At 47.4% G+C, this 22966-nt stretch overlaps 1 protein-coding gene across 1 annotated transcript in view; it reads left to right on the top strand.

The window, feature by feature from the left end:
* The window catches only part of LOC146789944 (uncharacterized), a 1358907-nt gene that overhangs the window by 1291372 nt on the left and 44569 nt on the right, over nt 1–22966 (top strand). Inside the window, exon 15 of the mRNA XM_085628244.1 lies at nt 16713–16866. Within this exon, the coding sequence (XP_085484370.1) occupies nt 16713–16866 (154 nt within the window). The remainder of the gene's footprint in view (nt 1–16712; nt 16867–22966) is intronic.

Below are 22966 nucleotides of genomic sequence, written 5' to 3'. Positions count from 1 at the left end.
TGGCGGTGGTCGCAGCTCATCTACGCAGATCAGGGGTTCCAGTCTTCCCCTATCTCACGACTGGTTGTTGAAGGCGGGCTCGCCCCAGGCAGTCGTCTCCCACCTCCAGACTACGGCGGATTTCCTGCATTTGCTGGGGTTTTCCATCAACGTGCCGAAGTCACACCTGAGCCCCTCTCAGAAGCTCCTTTTCATCGGAGCGGTTCTCGATTCAGCGCAGTTCCGGGTTCATCCCCCGGAACAGCGGGTCCGGGATATACAGACCCTGATTCCCATCTTTCGGCCTCTATCCTGGGTTTCGGTCAGGCTAGTGTTCCGGCTTCTGGGGCTGATGGCCTCCTGCATCCTACTAGTGCATCACGCCAGGCGGCGCATGCGGGCTCTGCAGTGGGACCTGAAGTTTCAGTGGGCCCAGCATCACGGCAACCTGTCCGACCATGTCTTGATCTCGGAGGGCACTGCACAGCAGTTGCAGTGGTGGCTCACGGACCGCGATTGGGTCACGGGCAAGAGCCTCTCCTTACCCCTACCGGAGCATGTCGTAGTGACGGATGCGTCCCTCCTGGGATTGGGTGGCCATATGGGAGAGGCGGAGATCAGAGGCCTCTGGTCTCCGGCGGAGTCTCGCCTCCACATCAACTTGTTGGAGCTGAGAGCGATCCGACTTGCACTGAAAGCCTTCCTTCCCTCTGTCCGGGGAAGTGTTGTGCAGGTGTTCACGGACAACACCAACGCCATGTGGTATTGCAACAAACAGGGCAGGGTGGGGTCGTGGACCCTTTGTTAGGAGGCTCTGCGCCTCTGGACATGGCTGGAACACCAGGGCATCACCCTGGTGGTTCAACATCTGGCGGGCTCTCTGAACGCCAGAGCAGACGAACTCAGCCGCCAGTGCATGATGGATCACGAATGGCGTCTGAACTCCGAAGTGGCGCAAGCTCTCTTTCAGCAGTGGGGAGAGCCTTGGTTAGATCTATTCGCCACCGACGAGAACGCGCAATGTCAGCAGTTCTGCGCGTTGGAATTTCCAAGGCGGCACTCGCTCGGCGACGTTTTTCGCCGCGAGTGGAGTTGCGGTCTGTTGTACGCCTTTCCGCCTATACCACTTCTGCCCAGAGTGCTGAAGAAGATCAGGCGCGACCGGGCCCAAGTCATCTTGGTGGCTCCGGATTGGGCACGAAGGTACTGGTATCCCGAGCTACTCAGTATGTTGACCGATCCTCCGATACGTCTGCCCCTTCGGGAGGATCTTCTGTCGCAGCAGCAGGGGACGGTCCTCCACCCGAACCTGTCCAGCCTCCACCTCCATGCGTGGAGATTGAGCGGCGGCAGTTGATGCCATTTGACTTGCCTCCTGAAGTCTGTGATATAATTCTGTCAGCCAGGCGTCCCTCCACAAAGACGGTTTACGCCTGTCGGTGGAACAAATTTGTGGCATGGTGCACAGCAAAGGCTGTGGATCCCCTTTCCGCCCCTCTTTCTGAGGTTCTCCTCTTTCTTCTTTCTTTGGCCTGGCAGGGCTCTGCCCTGGGCACCTTGAAAGGTTATATTGCTGCCTTCTCTGCCTTCTTACGGCTTCCTGATCAGCTCTCTCTTTTCAAGTCCCCTGTAGTGTCACGCTTTCTTAAAGGCATTACTCACACGTTCCCTCCTGTCCCTTTCGTAATGCCTCAGTGGGACTTGAATCTTGTCTTAACATTCCTGATGTGCGCTCCCTTTGAGCCTCTTCACAATTGTCCTCTTCGTCTTCTAACTCTTAAGACTGCTTTCCTGGTAGCCATCACCTCGGCTAGACGGGTGAGTGAGCTCCAGGCTCTATCGTCCAAGCCTCCTTTTCTATCTGTTCATCCGGACAAGGTTGTCCTTCGGCCTCGTCCTTCCTTTCTACCGAAAGTGGTGACCCCCTTTCATCTTGGGCAATCTGTCACCCTGCCCACCTTCTTTCCGCCTCCGCATCCTTCCAAAGAGGAAGAGCGGCTCCACCGTCTGGACCAAAAATGTGCGCTCTCCTTTTATTTGGACCGCACAAAACAGTTCCGAGTGGATGACCAGCTTTTCGTTGGCTACGTGGGTGCAAAGAAGGGCAAAGCTGTGCACAAATGGACCATCTCCCGGTGGGTCGTTTTGTGTATAAAAATCTGTTATTCCTTGGCAAAAAAGGACCCGCCTGTTGGGCTGCGCGCCCATTCTACTCGGGCCACAGCGGCTACTACTGCTTTGGGACGGGGAGTCCCTTTGCAGGACATCTGTCAGGCGGCAACGTGGGCTTCGCTGCACACGTTTGCCAGGCATTATTGCCTAGACAGCCAAGTCCGGAGGGATGGCTTCTTTGGCCGTTCTGTCCTCCAGGACTTTCTGTTGTGATCTTGGTTCGCAGACCCACCACCGGGGTTGGTATTGCTTGGGTATCTATTCTAAGGTGAGGAATCTAACTAACGTGTTTCTTTCAGATGAACAAGTTACTTACCTTCGGTAACGATGTATCTGTAAGAAACATTAGTTAGTTAGATTCCTCACCGACCCACCCATCCTCCCCGTTCTGCGAACTGACATCTAGGGTTAAGGCTATCCCTTTCAGGGCCCTAGACTTTTTTGGCACCAGTGTCGGTCTCTTGCATGGCTCTGCGTTCCTGGCGCGGAAAGCTATGTACAAGAACTGACGTCAGCGCGCGAGGGCGGCGTCTAAGTACTCCGACGACGTCATTCTGGCGCACGACGCGGACGACGGACGCGGAGCCACAGACGACGCCTAGCGACGCGCAAGGGGTATTGCTGACGAAAAATCTTCCGGATCCAGTCTGACGCCTGGGGATATTCTAAGGTGAGGAATCTAACTAACTAATGTTTCTTACAGATACATCGTTACCGAAGGTAAGTAACTTGTTCTTTACTTTCTGCAATTACTCGTAACTTTGCTGCATGTATTTCAGTTCACGATCTCTTAGCTCCCTCTTTACCGCTTTGAAACTCCTCCTCCTCAGTAAAGTCCTGGGAAAAAGTGAATCTGGGCATTGTCAAATGTAATATCTCCCATGGTTCTGGCAGCTTGAAGTATTATGTCGCAATCTCTGTAGTTAAAAACTTTCGCTATGATTGTCCTTGGGGGAGCCCCCGGTCTCGGTGGTGGTATTTGCACCCTGTGCGTTCTTTCGATTGAGAAAACGTTGGAGAGTCTCTTGGGCTTTAGAACTTTCGTGGTGAGGTCTTCCAGGAAGAGGTCTACCAACCTCCCCTTCCCCCCACTCCGGGACCCCACCACCCTAATGTTGTTCCTCCTTGCTCTGCCTTCTTGGTTTTCCAGATTTGCTGCCATTTCTGTGGCCTTCTGGGTGAGTGTCTGTACCTGGGCCTCGAGGTGCTAGGTAGTCGACTGGAGCTGGGTGATATTTGTCTCTGCTGTGTTTACCTTCTCAGGGTGTATGTGCAGATCTGCTCTGATCAGGTTTGTTTCGATTTGTACCGCATCAATTTTTGGCTCTAGTGTGCCCTTTAGGTCTTGGATGGCGGCCATGATTGCACTCAGTTTGGGCTCAGCTGTTTATTCAGTTTGCAACACCGCCGGGTTTTGGGGTACTGCGTAGTTGTCCATTTTATTGGTTTGGGAGGACCCACAAATCTGGGTTTCCCATTATGCACTCGATTAATCTCTGGGGTGTCTCCCACCCTCCATTTCCGCTCAATTCGGGGCTCCATTGTGTCCCCTCTCTTCGATGATACTGTAGGCTTTGCTATGCACCTCGTGCTACTTGGCTCTGAGACACGCTCTTCACACTCTGGGTGTGCTCAACGTTATTTTCCCTCTGGTGGGCTCACTCAAGTCCCCATATATTGTAGGGCTCAGGGGAGCACCGCCATGCGTCGTCTCTCTCTTTCCTATAGCTTACTTGTTGCAGTCCTTCCCTTGCCGGTGGGCACTTTCTGCCTCAGCACCAATATGCAGGCATATTCCTGGTCCCACTTGATATGTAGCCACACTATAGCTCTCACCTGGGAACACTGTCTCCACACCGGGTGGGGCTTAATTTATTAGTAGTCACTTATCACAACCCGGTTCCACAGCTGCAAGGCACCCAGGATGGGCTCCTTTGATATAACCTCCCTCAGTCTCTCACACTCGCAAATCACTTTGTTGCTAATAGCACCCGTTGTTTGTGTCCCAGCGTGTTCACCTCCTCTGCATGTCCTGATTCCCGCTTGTATCTCCTCTTGCCCCCATGCCTTTGCCCCTGATGCAGCACGCGTGTGCGGCCACCGCTCACTATGCTGGACCGTGGAGGTCTTTGTGCCGTCAAGGAGGGGGGGGATAAGGAGAGGCCCCCGGGGTTATGCCGCTGGCTGGTGTTCTTTCTGGTGTGCTGCCTTCATGTATCAGCTTCCTGTTTCCCACTGCTGTACACCGTCAGGCCACTCCGTTTTCCTTCCTAACATAGTGACGGACTTTCGGCTTTCAAGCCTCGCTTTCTCCCACGAGCCGGCTTTTCACTTTCCTAGGGTTCTTCCCGATACTTCATACGCAACACTGCTTGGTTTGGGGGACGGATTTAGGACGGATTATGGGTTTTATGTCCCTCGACTAGTGGAGCTCTGCTACGGCGCCACCATTTTCTCTCGCAGCTAAGCCACGCCCACGCAAATTCTTAAGTTATAGTTTACCTTACACTTCTAATTTACACGCCACCTTTAATTTAATATAACTTTATTTAATTATAGTTTATCTACAAACCAAACATATCAACAAACACAACTTGAACGGCACAAAAATGTTTATTTCTAAACTTAAACCTTCAATTTATAATTTACACAAATCCTTCAAATTATTATAACTCGTGCACTTCCATACACAGTGTATTCAACTCAATAGCCACACTACATTAACTATAATTCGTGCCTTCTCCATGCCCTGCTGCTACTGTTTTATATTATCTCACTTATACTATCTTATATATAACAGAATTTGCAAGAACAGTTATAACATTGCAAATCAAATCTTTTGTGAGAACAAAGCACGTTAGAGAGGCAAGTTATAGTTAAAAATCTAATTTTATTTTCAGAGAATTTGAAGCATGATCATACACTTGCAGCAATTCTACCTAAAATGTCCTGTTTTTCTGCACTTAACAAGTTGGATTGACTCCTATAATCACCAAATGTGTCATAGTTGAAGTTACCAATGTGCTTATGGTAGAAGTATTAGATTGACCTCTGAATGTATCTCTTCACAATGAGAACATTTGTGTTAAAGTGGAACACGTGTACTAATATCACTTGCTATTGCGAGAATGTTGGGCAGTTAACATCTGATTTGAAACATGTTATAAACATGCGGGTTGAAATTCATTAAGGGCAGTGCATAATTAAATATTGATTGCATTGTAGATTTGCAGCACAGCCTTACTGTGCAAATACAGCAAAAAATGTTTCCACTCTCCTAACTGGTTTTTAGTTCTTAACTGTTGTTACTATTTCTTTCATATTTTTTAGATTTCATCACTTTGTGATATTAGGGAATATGATTTTTGATAATTACCTTTCCCACGCAATTTCATCCTATTAGTGATACTAATAACTGTGTTAATAATTGTTGTGAGAAATATAGTAATTGAGTGTCTTGAAATTTTGTTATTCTAAAACATGCATGCCTCTCGATGGGTATTATATAATTATTTACTAAACACATAATCTTGACCTTCTAATCGAGTGGAATGAAAAATGGCCTAGCTTTTGTAACGGAAAGTTTCAATTCTATTAAGGACACGGAGGCGAGGATTAGGCATTTCTTTCTTCTTTAATCTCAACAGCAGCCATTTCAAAGAACAACAACCATTAGCAAAAGACTTAATTTCCCATGAAACCTCCGGACAAACCTAACAATACAATGTCCATCCGATCAGGAGACTCTCACTTCATTAACTGGCCCTCGTTGGATTTCCTCTTTCTTCCTGCGACCAAGCCTACAGGGGAAGGTCGTCATTCCTGTTTAGAAGACTCCGAACCTATGAACAGAGGATCAATGAAACACTGGGAAAACTCAGCAGCCTCCAGCATTAAGCTAACATTGATCAACAGTCGTTGAAGGAATCAGGAAAAATCTTTGCTTACACCCAGACACAGCTCCAATTACTCGGGTAGGTCATGGTTCATTCATAAGGGGGGCTAATCCTTGCCTCCTTATCCTTTTTTTAATATTCAGTTTGAAATGCGGGATTTCCATGACATTATTTTACAGTTCAAGCAAATATTGTATGGTATAATATACCGTTGTAGTGCTCTTGTTACGTCAGCAGTGTTTCCCACCGTATGTCGCCTCAGTATCCTTGAAAGAATTGAACCTTCCGTTACGAAAGCTAGGACATTTTTCATTCTATGTCAGGACACAGAGGCGAGGATTAGGCTAGTTTTAAGCTTGTTCACCATGAGAGCCACAATGGAGGACACTGGTTTGAAATCAAACCTTTTTAAGGTTGATTCTGACAACCAGTCTGCTGCATTCAAGATGTCCTTCAAGCGAGCACCTAACACAAAGGCTCTGGATGCCATTGTGCCCCTTGCTGAGTGTGCACCAAAAATCTTGGTTTCGATTCTGGCCTCCATCATCACCCACTGGACCCATCTCGCTATGGTCTGCGATGAGACTGCCTTAAAGGGTTTCCTCAAAGCAATCAGCAGTTGCCGTTCTCCATGGGACCTCAGCTCTGCTGTCATGGCCTCATTAGCCTCAATGCACCGCACAACGCAAAATTTGGGCACCCCTGGAAAGGCCGTGTGAGAAATTACCCGAGACTGGCATTTGATACTACGAGAGACATGGAAGGGGACCCCATCCGGACTGAAAAAGTTTCCCGAAATGTCCAGGGCCCTGACATCTGACACTCGTCTGCAAGATATCAAACACAACAACATGGCAACTTGGCCGATAGTTGCTTACGAGAGAGATACTTATTGCTCAGCCTTCCTGACAGTAAATTCAAGACCTTATTGACATCCCAAAGGACAGAGTACCTTGGTTCCGGTGGAAGGGAGACCTAGATACTGCGCAGCAATTTCTGGGCATGTGGATGTTACCCAACTGGGAGGTTTACCACACTTGCATCGCCTGCCAAGATGGCTGACCCATACGCCATTCCCTCCGAAGCTAAAGAGGCTATGAAGTTCAGGATGTGGACAATGTCTGCCCCACGGGATACAGACTTTGTCACAGACACCAACCCATCCAACTAGACCAGGTCGATCGGTACAGCTTAACCGTACCGTCCACCCAGGCCCTGGAGAGGAGGTCCGCAGCGCTTCTCAAAAGACCCGGTACTTTCCATCAAGACCGGTAATCCTCCACGCCATGAGAGGGAGGAAGTCGCTCATCACTGGAGGATGCTTAGATGAGGCGATGGGTGTACATGGATTGGAGAAGACCAGGAAAGGTCCATCAGAACTGGAAACCACGCTTACGATCTCCATGACGGGGTGATCACCACCAAGTCCGCCTGTTGCTGTCGCACCCGAGTCATCAACCTCATGATCATAGCAAAGGGGGGAAAAAATGAATCCTTCTCCTTTGCCCAATCTTTTGGAAAGCATCCGTGGCCACTGCTCCTGTATTTGGCCTCCAACTGAAGTACCAGGGAAGCTGCTGTTTAAGACTCGAGTCAAAAAGGTCGATCGAGAAGGGGCCCCAAAGCGGCAAAAGAGCGTGAAACATTCGAGGAAACAATCTCCAGAGACTCGAATACCGCAGATGACGGGAGTACCAGTCCGCTACCTGATTGGCTGACCCTGGGAGATACTCTGCCGTTACCAAGACCTGATGCTCCAGGCAGTACTCCCAGAAGTTCTTGGCAAGATCTGTTGAGGCCTTGGACTGCATGCCTCCCAGGTGATTGATGTAACAGACTTCTGCTACATTGTTCATCTTGAGCAGGACACACAACTGCCCTCTGTCCCTGGTCCAACACAAGACCACAAAGGACCTCGCCATCAATTACTGGAAGTTGGTGTGGAGAGATTGTTCCTCGACTGACCACCCGCCGCCGGTAGTGATCTCTCCACAACGGGCTCCCCAGCCCGACCCATTGGCATCCGATTTGATCAGGAGGTCTAGTTGGGAGCTGAATATGGCATGCCCTGTCCACGCCTCCATGTGGGAGACTCACCAATGGAGCTTGTCCCTGGCCTCGTTGGACAAAGACTCCTGTTGGGCGTCTGTTAGTCCCCGCCATAGATGGGACGCCTTGAGTCTCCGCAGGGCCCGTAAATGAAGTGGGCCCGGGAAGATGGCCTGAATCAAGGCCGACCACTCTGGTGATATTGTGCAGTGAGGTCCGAGGATTCCGTAACATCTTCCGCACCTCATGTTGGATTTTTGCTATCTTCCTGGAAGGCATACTCAAAGTGGCCTCCACTGAGTTGATCACAAACCCAAGTAAAGTGATTGATCGGGAGGGTGCCAGACTGGACTTTGCCTGGTTGATTAAGAATCCCAGGGACTGAAGGAGTTCCACTGCGGATTGCAGTTGTCCAGACAAAGCCTGAGGGAATTGATTCATGAACATGTCACCCAGATACACAATCATCTGAATACCCTGAGCTCTGAGGTGCTCCACCACCAGGTGCAGGACCTTGGTGAAGCACCACGGTGCTGACGACATGCCGAAAGGAAGTAAGGTTAACTTGTCGGTTTGGCCCTGCCATTGGAACTGTAGAAACTGGCAGTGTGGCAGAAAAATCGGGACCATAAGGTACTCGTCCTTGAGGTCCAGTCGGGCCTTCCAGTCGTTGGGACGAAGTAGGTCGCGAAACAGATGGATACCCTCCATCTTGAAGTGGAGGTACACCAACTACTTGTTGAACTCCCAGAGGTTTATCACCGGCTTCTGACCCCAGTTTGGTTTCTGCACTAAGAACAGATTGCTTAAAAACCCAGAGGGGTTTGGGGAGGAAAGGCAAATAGCCCCTTTGGACAACAGCTCTTGCACCTCCTGCTGGATGAGGGAGGATTCCCTTCCTGAGAAGTGGACTGTACAGGGAGGGGCTACCTGGGTGGGGGGTCCATAGAACTCCACATGAAACCTCTGCACTCTCTACAGCACCCAGGCATCGGCAGGAACTGCTCAACCTACCCCCCAAGCGATAGCATGAGACAATTAAAGAACTCACCGTGGTCAATGGGGGCTCTGCCACCTCTGGAGCCGTTGCGTTGTCCTCTGTGGCTGGATCGGCCCCTGGTAGGATAGAATCCTCCAAAGCATGACGAGTCCTGCCACTGTCCTCTCTGAAAGATTGGCCTATTCCGGAGGCAGACTTAAAGGAATGGCCAGCATAGCGCCCCCTACCATGGCCGGCCCCGGAGAAAACATGTGCATTGAAAATGTGCTTATAGTGGATTGGGCCTTATCTAGCTAATTAAAGGTAGAGATCATTTTGCTTTGCTCCTTGACGAAGGGATCGCGAAAAAGCACGCCTTGAGCCTCCTGACCTGCCTCTGATGTGGCTAGCTCTCCTAGCTTAGGATCTAGTTTAATGAGCAGCAACCTGTGCCTTTAAGTAGAAATGGTGCAGTTGGTGTTGCCGATGAATATGATAGCTCGCTGCGCTCAACTAGAGAGGACATCAGGCGGAATCAGGGTGCAGGACGCCTTATTATCCTCGTGATGTCTGATAACTTATTTTGAAACCCTGCATGGTTGGGCCCTTAACATCAACGATCATGGGCCTCTGACAAAGTGCAAAAAACTGTAACAGAGGTGGTTGATTTGGTTCAATACATTTTACTAAGGACAAGTTATTCAATAAACTCGACCTATGCTTTCATAACACAATTCATTAAATGCAATTATTGCATTTTTGAGAAGTCATCAAAAGAAAAAACACTTATCTTTAACATAAATCAAATGTATCACTCTAATGGAACAAAAAAACGATGAAAGTGCATTCATAAATAGTGCAATGTCTTTAAACTGAGTGTGCTGCTTTTTTTTTTTTCAAACCTATAAAGATTGAAAAATATAGTGCATTTGTAGACACACAACAATTATTTAAACCAGTCCAGTACTTCTAAAACAGAGGGTTGTATCATGGCTGCTCAAAGGTAGCCTGGCCCTTTCGGTACTGACATTTGGGTTCCAAAACCATCTAATATGGATGGATTCATGATTCTACATTCTGGTTTCACTGTCCATATATTGTTGGAACTTCATTTTTTTCCCTAGGTTTCATGGGAAATGAAGTCCTTTGTTGATGGTTTTTATTCTTTAAAATGGCTGCTATTGAGATTAAAGAAGAAAGAAATGCCTAATCCTCGCCTACGTGCCCTGACAAAGAATCTGGGGATTGACAGGCTATTTCTAGAGTCCTGGGAAGGCTTTTCCTGCAATCCCGGATGAGAATGCTCCTAGATAATTTAAAATTAATGTTCCTAAAATGGCTAAATAATCTCTTGGGAGACTGTCCCTTTAGTACCTGGGTAGACTGAGCTTGGAAACTCTTTCTCTGGGCAGGTGCCTCTTATAGTCATTTTCCTGGAGTATCTGGAGAGATTGCTCTTTAATTATATCTGGAAAATCTACTTCTGGAGTTTTTGGGGAGGCGGTCCCTTGAATCTATGAGCACTGTCGATGGACTCTCTGAGTAGAGTGTCCCCGAAATCTCTGGGAAAGCGTTCACTGAAATCCTTCTGTAGACTATCCTTGGAATCTCATTTGGAATTTGGAGACCCCCCTGGGATCTCTGGGAAGTTCTCCCTATAAATAGGTCTGGAGGTAATGTCAATATAATTTTTCAGGTCCTCGATAAAGATCCCACAAATTACATGTGAGGGTGTCCCTGACAACTCTGGAATGACATTCTCTGGGAAGGCTTCTCTGGTGTCCTGGGGAGGCTTTTCCCTGAATTACTAATTAGATTTTTCCTGCAGCCCACGTGATGACTAGCCCCAAACTCTGTGTGAAGATTCATGGTATGCTAAAATATCTAGGGATACTATTCCATTCATTGCTTTGTCCTTTTAGTCCTTGGAATCTTTGAGATATTGTTGGTTAGATCTCTGTGGAGAGTGCTGGTGAAATCTTTGGCGACATAGATACTGAAATTTCCTGTAACATTTATTCAGAAATTGTTGAGGAGACTGTCCCAATAATCTCCTGTAACTTTGGGGCACATGCCTCAAGCATTTTTGCCTTCGCAAACAGGCCGATTCGCAAAAAATGCTTTCCAGATGCAGCAAACCTCAATTTGCGATTCTGTAACCTGTTACCGAATTGCAAAATCGGTTTGCAATTCGGTATTTGGAAGGGACGTGTTTAGGGCGACCCTTCCAAATAAAAATTCCTAACTGTATGCATGAATGTTTTGTTAACCCCTTCGCTGCCAGGCCTTTTCCCCCTCCTGTGCCACGCCCTTTTTTGGCTATTTGGGGTAGTGTGTGCTGTGGCCCCTGTAACTTTTTGACCACATAAGGTATCGACGCCAAATTTGCGTCCTTTTCTTCCAACATCATGGGGATTCTGAGGGTACTCAGGGTTTGTGGATTCCCCTGGAGGGTCACAGAAATGAGCCAAAATACAGCAAACATTTTTCTTTTTTTTTGGGAAAATGGGAAAAACGGGCTGCAAATGAAAGCATCTGGGGTTTTCCCTGCAAGTGTTATCAAAAAAGGGTTTGTGGGGCTGAAATCACCATTTTCCCAGCTTTTAGGGGATATCAGACTTTTGTCAGAAACCCAACATTTTTTACACAGTTTTGGCATTTTTCTGGGACATAGCCTATTTTTGCTATTTTTTGTGCTTTCGACCTCCTTCCAGTTAATGGTAGAAATGGGTACAAAAGCAAAAATGGATCCTGGAAAGCTATACATTTTGGAGAAGTAGACAAAATTCTGAATTGAGCAAGGGGTCATTTGTGTAGATCCATCAAGGTTTCTTTATAGAAACTAACAGTTAAATATAGGATAAATTGAAAATTTGTTGAAAAAAAGCGCCTTTTGTGTCAACATTTTCATCTGTAACTTCTTCTAATTTTGACAGCTCTTTGAAAGCAATATACCGTTACATCCGCTGGACATTTCTGGTTGTGGGGATATATAGGACTTGTAGGTTCACCAAGAACCCGACGAACCCAGAGCCAAAAACTGAGCAGCAACTTGCAATGGTTTTTTAATATGTACCGGGTATATAGTAATTATTCTGTAAAAATGTGTACATGGAAAAATCGGTATAAAAGACACCTATGTATTTCTGAAATGGGAAAAAAATATAGAGTTTAGAAACAGTAGATATTTGCACATTTCCGAAATTGGGAATACTCATACTAGCATGAGAATTATCAGTCATTTTTTAGAATGACTTCTTTTTTACACAATGTCTTTCATTTGGAAGGCAGAAATGCATCGAAAGTCAATAGGTAATAACAGTTCCTTTACAAACCTGAATTACCCTGAGTCTCCCGATAAAAATGGTACCTCACTTGTAGGGGTAGGCATAGTGCCCACGACAGGAAATGGCTCAAAACCCAACGTGAACACACCACATTTTCACAATGCAAAATTGCCCTTTTTTAGCAAAGTGCCTAGCTGTAGTTTTTTAACCCTAGCTCTGCCGGCACCTAGGGAAACCTAGCAAACCTATGCATTTTTGAGAACTAGACACCCAGGGGAATCCAGGATGGGGTGACTTGACTGCCTCCCACCATGGTCTGTTACCCAGAATCCCTTGCAAACGTAAAAAATTGCCCAAAAAACACTTTTCCCCACATTTCTCTGGTGGAAAGTTCTGGAATCTGCGTGTATCCACAAATTTCCACCCACCCCGCGTTCCCCAGAGTCTTCCGAGAAAAATGGTACCTCACTTGTGTGGGTCAGCCTAGTGCCCGTGACAGGAAACGGCGCAAAACGCAACGTGGACACACCTCAATTTCGCTGTGAAAAATGACCCTTTTTTGGCAAAGTGCCTAGTTGTAGTTTTTGAACCATAGCTCTGCCGGCACCTAGCGAAACCTAGCAAACCTATAAATTTTTGAAAACTGGACACCCAGGGGAATCCAGGATGGGGTGACTTGACTGTCTCCCACCAGGTTCTGTTACCCAGAATCCCTTGCAAACCTAAAAAATTGCCAAAAAAAACGCATTTTCCCCACATTTCTCTGGTGGAAAGTTCTGGAATCTGCGTGGATCCACAAATTTCCACCCACCCCGCGTTCCCCAAAGTCTTCCGAGAAAAATGGTACCTCACTTGTGTGGGTCAGCCTAGTACCCGCGACAGGAAACGGCGCAAAACGTAACGTGGACACACCTCAATTTTGTAGCAAAAAATTACCCTTTTTAGGCAAAGTGCCTTGCTGTAGTTTTTGAACCATAGCTCTGCCGGCACCGAGGGAAACCTAGCAAACCTATACATTTTTGAAAACTAGACACCCAGGGGAATCCAGGATGGGGTGACTTGACTGCCTCCCACCAGGTTCTGTTACCCAGAATCCCTTGCAAACCTAAAAAAGTGCCAAAAAAAACACATTTTCCCCACATTTCTCTGGTGGAAAGTTCTGGAATCTGCGTGGATCCACAAATTTCCACCCACCCCGCATTCCCCAACGTCTTCCGAGAAAAATGGTACCTCACTTGTTTGGGTCGGCCTAGTGCCCGCAACAGGAAACGGCGCAAAACGTAACGTGGACACACCTCAATTTCACAGCGAAAAATGACCCTTTTTTGGCAAAGTGCCTAGCTGTAGTTTTTGAACCATAGCTCTGCCGGCACCTAGGGAAACCTAGCAAACCTATACATTTTTGAAAACTAGACACCCAGGGGAATCCAGGATGGGGTTACTTGACTGCCTCCCACCAGGTTCTGCTACCCAGAATCCCTTGCAAACCTAAAAAAATGGCAAAAAACCCACATTTTCCCCACTTTTCTGTGGTGGAAAGTTCTGGAATCTGCGTGGATCCACAAATTTCCACCCACCCCGTGTTCCCCATAGTCTTCCGATAAAAATGGAACCTTACTTGTGTGGGTCGGCCTAGTGCCCGCGACAAGAAACTAGGCGCAAAACGCATCGTGGACACACCTCAATTTCGCAGTGAAAAATGAACCTTTTTTGGCAAAGTGCCTAGCTGTAGTTTTTGAACCCTGGCTCTGCCGGCACCTAGGGAAACCTACCAAACCGACACATATCTGAAAACTTAACACCCGGGGGATTACAGGGAGGTATGGCTTGCGTAGATCCCCCAACGTTTCCTTACCCAGAATGCCCTGCAAACCTCAAATTTAGCTGAAAAAATCACCTTTTTCACACATTTTTGTGTGGGAAAGTTGTGGCATCACCCGGCTGACACAAATTTCCTACCACCCAGCGTTCCCCCGGGTCTCCCGATAAAAACGGTGCCTCACTCGTGTGGGAGGCCCAAGTACCCGCGACAGGCAAGGGCCCAAAACATATTGAGGCAACATGAAAATTGCCTACCTCAAAACGACCTGGTTTTGCAAGGGGGGTCACCTGGGTTTTTGGCCCGGTGCTCGGCGGCCACCTAGGGGAACCTACCAAACCCACACATTTCTGAAAACTAGACACCCGGGGGATTCCAGGGAGGTAGGGCTTGCGTGGATCCCCCAACGTTTCCTTACCCAGAATGCCCTGCAAACCTCAAATTTAGCTGAAAAAATCACCTTTTTCACACATTTTTGTGTGGGAAAGTTGTGGCATCGCCGGGCTGACACAAATTTCCTACCACCCAGCGTTCCCCCGGGTCTCCCGATAAAAACGGTGCCTCACTTGTGTGGGAGGCCCAAGTACCCGCGACAGGTAAGGGCCCAAAACGTAGTGAGGCGCACTACGTTTAGGACCCTTGCCTGTTGAGGCGCACTTCGTTTTTTCCGTCTTTCTACATGCTCAGGGGGCTGAGATAGCCCCCTGAGCACGTACAAAGTGAAACCTGAAATGAGCCTCTTGGCTCATTTCAGTTTCACTTTCACTGTAATGACGTCGGCACGACGTGCGCGGCGATCGTCATTACAGTGAAAGGGGGGGGGGGCCTCGAGAGATGGGGAAGCTCTTCCCCAGCTCCCGAGGCTATTTTGGTTTAAAGGGAATCCCTCTGGTGCCCGCACCAGAGGGATTCCCTAGGGAATGGCTCATGACGAGCTGGACTCGTCATGGGCACAGCGCGAGTGTGCTCCATGACGAGTCCAGCTCGTCATGGGCATACAAGGGGTAATGTGAATGCGGTCGCAAAACATTTGCATATTACCACCTACTTCAAGTAGGTGGTAATCCATTTGCAAATGTGAAGGGGTCCCCAAGGGGCCCCTTTCCCTTTGTGATTGGTTGTAAAAGCATTTTTTAAGAGCAGGCAGTGGTCCCACTGACCACTGCCTGGTCTTAAAAAATGAAAAGAAAATTTTCATTTAACTTTTTGTAAAGCATCTCGTTTTCCTTTAAGGGAAACGGGCTGCTTTACAAAAAAAACTGCTTTATTTAAAAGAAATCACAGACATGGTGGTCTGCTGACCTAAGCAGGCCACAATCCCCGTGATTTGTGCGATTCCTAGGGGGTCGCAAATTGTGAACAACCTTATTAATATTAATGAGGTAGAGCTATTTGCAACCCCGTAGGAATCGCAATCTGAAACTCTTTGAGTTTCATGCATTGTAAATTGTGAGTACCTAATTGTGATTTTAAGGAAGTCACAATTAGGTATTCGCAATTTACATTTTGATGCATGTAGCCATAGATCCCTGGAATGTCGACAGAAAAGGTCTCTAGAATGTTTGGTGGGATTGACCTTAGAAGCTCTGTATAGATTGTCCTTTAAATTTCCAGCTAGACTAATCCTGAAATCTCTTATGAGACTGTCCCTGGAATCTCTGGGGGTGGGGAGCTTTGCTGGAATCTCATGTAAGACAGTACCTGGAATCTTACTGGAGACTGACTCTAGACTCACTATGGAGACAGTCCCTGGAAACCCTATTCTTGAACCAGAAACCGTGAAATAGCAATTTAGCGATGTCACTACATGTGGCACTAGAAAGAATGTTCTATCCACCAGACTTCTCAGTTTCCTAAAGATAAAACTGGATCCAGACCGAAACCTACATATTTAGGCTAGAATCAAAGGATCTGGCTTTGTAGATTGAACCCCAAGACTTTGTGACATTCCATTATCATTATCTGAATTTCTCTGACGCGTGTAGGGCGGTACTGAACAGGGTTTATAGAACTGTACAAGACTTCTTTAAATGCGGCGTAGTTAGCGCTCCATTATATTGATCTGGAGATCCCCTGTGAAAGGGTAATTTTAATTTCATTATGGGTTTGCAGCTGCAGAATTGTTCTAGAAACCCTTAACCATTGCTAACGGGCAAATGTCCAGTGCCAAACCTGAGCATTTTGTTTGCTACAAAAAGGTAAGTTAAATGCCTCGGTTGTTTGTAAAAATTAATAATTTAAACACTGGGTCTGCTTTGGTTACCATGGTGCAATTTGAGTAGCTTCAACCAAGTTTTCACTAATATAGGTGTTGCCTAATACTGTGGCAGAAACAACTTTCCCAATGGGTATTTAGCAAGGTTTTTCACAGTCAATGGAATCTTCTGTGCGGTTATCCACAGACTCGCAAGATAGATATCTTTCTGGAGATATCAGGAGACTGGCATTTCTGAAGAGATAGTTCGTGGAATATCCTGGCAACCTTGTTTTGTTTCAGTAACACTGACTGTCTGGTGGTTTGTACTTTACAGATTGAAGAAGCTGTCTCTGTGCAACACCCCACTGACTGATGCTGGTCTACCCCATCTCCAGAATTTAACAGACCTGGAAGATCTCTGCTTGGATCGCACTCATATCACCAGCATAGGGGTGTCCATATGTATCCGAAGCCTAATCCACCTGCAGGTATTCAAACGCTGATGTGAAGGAAGTGTTTTCAAGATCTAATGACATTCTTGGATTTCTTTTTTTAATATTGTGGATACATCTTTTTTCTCCTGCCTATCATCCATGCCTTCTCTTTCTCTCTACCCTACTCATTTTAACCTGATCTGTCTCCCCTATTTCACATACTTTCCTCTCCCTATGACCTTGGCCAATTTTCGGCCCCTTTCGCTCCCCCATTTCTACATTTCCTCCTTACTAGCATGGTTTTTAAATCACTCTTTCCTTTAATGCTCCATTTCTCCCACCATCTGTCTGCAACACCTTTTCTGGTTAGTGTTCATGCTGGCCTTCTTGTTTACCACTTTTATAATCAATGCACCTTTGCTCACACAGTTGTGAAAGGAAACTGACTATGTCCTTAGAGTCACCAAGTGAAATCAGAGTAGACCAAAGAATCGAGTGGTCTGCTAAGTCAAATGCACAGTGTATGTCAGCAAAACACAGATAGAGACCCTGGTGCCTTGGCATACTTCCCAGTAAGTAGGACAAACTTGTCCACTGTCCCCAGGCCTCTCCTGAACCCAATTTGTACCTCCTACAGGATAGATTTATTCCTAAAATCTCTATAAAAGAACCTTTCCCATCAGTTTGGCTGAGGAGTCCAAGAGGGAAATCGAACAGTAACATTTAGGGTTGGATTTATCCGCTTCTTAAAGATGAGTACTATAATTGATACAGCCCAAGAAGAGGAAATCGTACCCTCGGAGGCCCCATTAAGTACCTGAGTAAGGATTGGGTCCCATAATTCCCCCAACACTTTAAACGCATCAACTTGTACCCTCTCTGTTCCTGGAGCCTTCCCCCTGCACTCTGTTGTGAAATACAAGGGGATATGATGTTTGCACAATTCACTTTTGCCCACTGCCAGCAGATGATCCTTATTAGAATCAAAACTGGCCGAGAAGTGGGTAACCCATGCTTCATAAGGGACAAAGGAAGTAAGTTCTGGAAATTATTCACTATTTTTAAAAAAAGGGACATTTACTGTTCTCCAGTGTAATGTCATATCCTTAGTCTCAGCAGCCTGTGCCAAATTTGACTCGGGTCTCCTTTTGTAACACCCTTTTTCTAGCTGCTGATGTCTGGTTGTAATTCTTACACAAATGCTTAATAGTCGAATAATCCCTAGGGAGCTGTGCAAGGCAGTTCTCAAACGTTTGGAGGCTTGAAAACACGCATGATCAAACCACCCATGGTTCCTTACATTGCTTGGTTTTAGAAGTCATGGGAGTAATGTACTAAGTGACCCAGTAATCTGCCCAAAGGCACACAATAACCTCCTCCTCGTCCAAACAGTAATTTAACTCGACTGAATTCATAACTAACAGTTTTGCAGCATGAATCCTTTTCTGAATTCACATGCTGTGCATTATTCCGCTATCTAGTGGTTGGGTCCGGAATTGTTCTTGTTTTTTTTTTCTTTCTTGTTTTGGATGTTGTCGACCACCATTTGGTGCCAGGTACATCCCTTGTGTGATGTCAGACGTCGCCCTGGAGGTTGTTGTGCGTGTTTGCCATCTTCATATTCTTTTTTCTGCCGTTGGGACTGGAAGCACGACTGGAAGCTACGAAGATTTTTCAGGATACCCCGAATAAAAGAGAAAAAAAAACCAAAATGTTCCAGTGAACTTCAACGATCATCGACACCGCGACCGGAGATAAGAACAGTACTCCGGTATCGGCAACAGACGACCTCTTAGGTCGACAAATGGCGAGGTAGGGGCCATGGAAAATACCCCCTTCAAATTCTGCCCCGAGAGCCACCACAAGTTTGCGCAACAGAATCAAAACAACATGTGCAACCTCTGCCTGTCCAAGGACCATGACGAAAAGGACTGTGAGGCCTGCGTGGCGTTACAGCTGAAGACACTCGAGACCTGCCGAAAACAGAGAGAGGCCCACTATACCACAATGTCTCAGACCTCGAAGAAAACTTCCCTTAAGGACCTGGGTTTTCTCCAGTGATGACGAAAACCAGGGAGTACCAGCAGAATCGACGCACGAAGGGTCGGATGTCGAAATCCTGGAGGGGGCTTCCGAAAAAACACACGCCCACAAGAAGGCGAGCAACACGGGGAAGAATACGGAGAAGGTAAGGCACCATACACATCCGTCAGAACCAAAGGGCCACGAAAACAAGGTGCTACCTAAAGCTGCCCCGACGCCGAAGAAAAAGACGATCGAGGGTCAGCTGCGATCATAGGATCCCCACGGAACCCTGCCAAGGGTCACTGAGGAGGGAAAATCACAGAAGACACCAAACCCGAGGGTCAAGGACAAAACTTTGAAGGTAGGCGCAACGCCCTAAAACAAGAGACCGGCGCACCCAAAAGGAGAAAATCTCCGTTCACCAGAGCTGAGAGATCACTCGAAAAGAAAAGGAAAAGCTCAAGTCCAGAATGGTGGCGCTTCTCCAAAAAAGAGAGTTTGACGCATCGCTAAAAGATTACCGGATTCCAAAAACATCATTCACCGAATCCGAAAACGTAGACGCCTAAGAAGCAGAAGATGCCGAAGGGGAAGAGGAGGATATCCTCTAAGCACCCCCAACTCCCGAATCTCGCGAAGAAGACCTTGAGGAATGTACAGATGCCCCTGAAGAGGAAAAAGCCTCTAAAAATTTCGAGGACATCTGGAACGTCCTCGACACCGAAAGTCCAGAAGAAGAGATATGCTGCTATCCTTCGAAGGCATCTCAATCAAATGATATCGCCTTTTACAGTTGACTAGTTTAAAGGGCAGCAGACTCTTTCGGGGTCCCCCTCAAGGAGGAAAATGGAGACACATGTTTCCTTCTAGAAACACTAGCCCCAGCCACCAAGGGGACGCAATATTTACCAATGCTACCAAGCATTTTTGACCAGGGCAAGGAAGCCTTTAAAGAACCAGCCCCAAGTAAAGGGGTAACGCCAAGGGTCGAGGAAAAATACAAAGCCTCCTCCAAGGACCCTAAATATATTCAAGGGAGCACGGTACATGACTCCATCATCGTCAGCCAGGAGAAAAGGTAATGGACCATCTAACACTGGACCACCACCAGAAAAGGAGAGCAAGAGTCTGGATATGGTGGTAAGAAAGATGGAGAAGAAAGCTGCGACACAGTGGAGCATTGAAAATTCAAATGCCCTCTTGAACAGATACAGCCACCAGCAGTGGGACGACATAGAGAAGCTCATCAACAAACTCCCTGAAGAGGACAAGAAAAGAGCAAAATCTTTTGTCCAAGAGGGCAGAAACATAGCAAATACATGCCTTAAATCAGCACTAGATGCACCAGACACTGCCAACAGACAAACCCACAGGAAGAGGTACATTTGGCCAAGGACAACAAATGTCCCAGCTGCAACAAGGCCAAGGAAACATGCCACGGACCAGCCAACAAACTGAATAACAAAGCTGGCAGCAACAACCCAAGCAGCATGTTAGAAATGGGGTCTCTAGTTGGCAATGGTTTGCACCTTGTCCAAGTAGGGATCCTTCCTTCAAGTAAGGATAAGGGAGTTACACTCCTAAAATAACCCCTGCTCACCCCCGTGGTGGCTTGGCACGAGCAGTCAGGCTTATCTTAGAGGCAGTGTGTATAGCATTTGCACATAACCAACAGTAATACAGTGTAAGCACTACAAAAGGACACCACACCAGTTTAGAAAAATATCCAATATTTTTATATACTCAAGATAAGACCAAAAAAGATAAAAATCCACAAAACAGTACTTAGAAATATTCAGTTATCAAAATTACCTTGAAAAACAGTGATGTCGATCGCTCCTTCCGGGGCTATCACGGCGTCATGAACAAACAAATCCAAACAGTTCTGGCTGACCATGTCGTCGCAGGCCAGCTATGATGTCGGGAAGACCCGCAAAACAGTACCTTTAGGAATACAGGGTGTCGGCAACCTCTCGCTGAGCTTCCGAAAGCAAGGCGTCTGCAGACGTTGGTTCCGGGGGTCGGTGCAGGAGTCGTCAGGCCATTGAAGTCACACCCGTTGCAGATCGAACTCCTCGCGGTTGAAGTCAGGAACGCAGGCGTCAGGTGCGGCGTGCGGTGCCCTCAGGTCTCGGTGCGAGCAGCGGCTCGGTAGCGGCGTCAGATGGCGTCGTTGGTGAGAGCAGGGTCGCACTGCAAAGTGATGCGGTGCTGACAGGTCACGGTGCAAGCAGCGTCGTCGTTGCTGAAGTGCTGTCGTCGGCTGACGAACTGGAGTCGATTGCGCTGGCGTTGGTAGGCCAAGGTTGCGGTGCGGGATGAGGGCGGTGCGTCGTGTAACTTTACAAGCGGTGCCCTCGAACCACAGTGGAGGCAGTGGCGTCGATTTCGGCGTTGAGCGGCGTCTTCGGGGATACCAAGGCGTCGTCGTAAAGCAACAGGGTGTGGAGTGTGGTGCCCACAGGTTGCAGTGCGAGCAACGGTTCGGTGGCGGCGGCGGCAGGTGTGGTCTGTGAGACCAGGGTCAAGTGCAGCGTTGTGGCAGTGCCCTCTACGGTGCCTTCAGGACACGGAGTCGGCAGCGGTGTCGTAGACGGTGTTGGGTTGCTTTTTCTGCCATTGCAGCACAAAACACACAGTTCTCAGTGCTGAGGGTAGAAGCGCTTGAAGTCTTTGCGTTACTGAGACTTCTTGAACAGGGGGCAAGCTCTACCTCAAGCCCTTGGAGAAACTCACAAAAGTAGATTGCAGAAAGTTCAGTCCAGTCCTTTCTCTACCCAAGACAGAAGCAGCCACTGCAGGCCAACACAGCAAAGCACACAGCAAAGTGGTAGTTCCTCCTCACAGTTTCTCCAGCTCTTCCCCTTGGCAGTCTTCTTGGTCCAAAAGAGTTCTAAAATTCAGGGGTTGGGCTCCACTTTTTATAGCTCAAAATCATTTGTTCTACCAGGCAGAGTGTCTGTGCCCAGCCAGAACCAGTTCTGCCCTCTCTGGTGTAGCTTCCTGGCAGGAGGTGGACACAGCATTGTCAAAGGCAGACCAGGCCCATTCAGGTGCAAGGAAATCTCCTCCCCCTACTCTAAATGCTGCCCAGTTCTATTCAGCCCTTTCCTGGCCCACCTAGACTATCCGGAGCCACACCTGCTCCCCAGCCACTGTCATCCAAAACCCAGACAGTCAATCAACAAACCCAGTGGAGGCCTGCTGGATGGCTGAGCAAGAAAATACCTACTTTCTAATAGTGGTATTTTCAAACACAGAATGTAAAAATCACCTTCACTAAAAGATGCATCTTTAGATTGTGAGTTCAGGCATACTAAACTTTATTTTTCTAACTTGTTCCCGGGGTCAGTTATGTTTATAAGATGTTATAAACTAACTCCCCATTCTGGCTGATGGGAACAGATAGCCTTGCAATAGTCAAACACAAATTTGGCAGTATTTCACTATCAGGACATACCACACACATCAGGGCATGTCCTACCTTTCACATACAATGCACCCTGCCCATAGGGGTACATTGAGCCTACTTTAGGGCTGACTAATATGTAGAAATGGGAAGGTTTAGGGCCTGGCAAGTGTGTGCACTTGCCAAGTCGACATGGCAGTCCCAGACTGCACACAGGCTCTGCAATGGCAGGCCAGAGTTACATTTACAGGCTGTTTGTGGGGGTGGCACAATGCAGTGCTGCAGCCCACTAACAGCATTTAATTTACAGGCCCTGGCACACTCCGTGCACTTTACTAGGGACTGACACATAAATCAAATAGGCCAATCATGGAAACACCAATCCATAACACATTTTACCACAGGAGCACTTGCACTTGACCACTGATCAGCAGTGAGAAAAGTGTGCAGAAACACTAAGCCAGCACCAACTGAGTCAAAACCGGGAGGTCAGAATGCAAAAACTCAGGGAAAACATGTCAAAAGATGCCAAGTCTAACACATGTCCGCTCCAGCTGAAAGTAGGGAGAGCTACCCTACCTCCTGGGAGTTCTCTTCACTAAGGCGGAAGAACCTGGACAGACCATCTGCATTGGCATGTTCTGTGCCAGGGTGGTATTCTACCGTAAAGTCCATTCCCTGTAGGGAGATAGACCACCTCAGCAGTTTTGGATTCTCACC

This window comes from Triturus cristatus, chromosome 10 (assembly GCF_964204655.1).
Source record: "Triturus cristatus chromosome 10, aTriCri1.1, whole genome shotgun sequence".
Classification (NCBI taxonomy): domain Eukaryota; kingdom Metazoa; phylum Chordata; class Amphibia; order Caudata; family Salamandridae; genus Triturus; species Triturus cristatus.
Note: the sequence above shows the minus strand (reverse complement) of the source record. Positions and strands in the feature narration are given on the sequence as shown.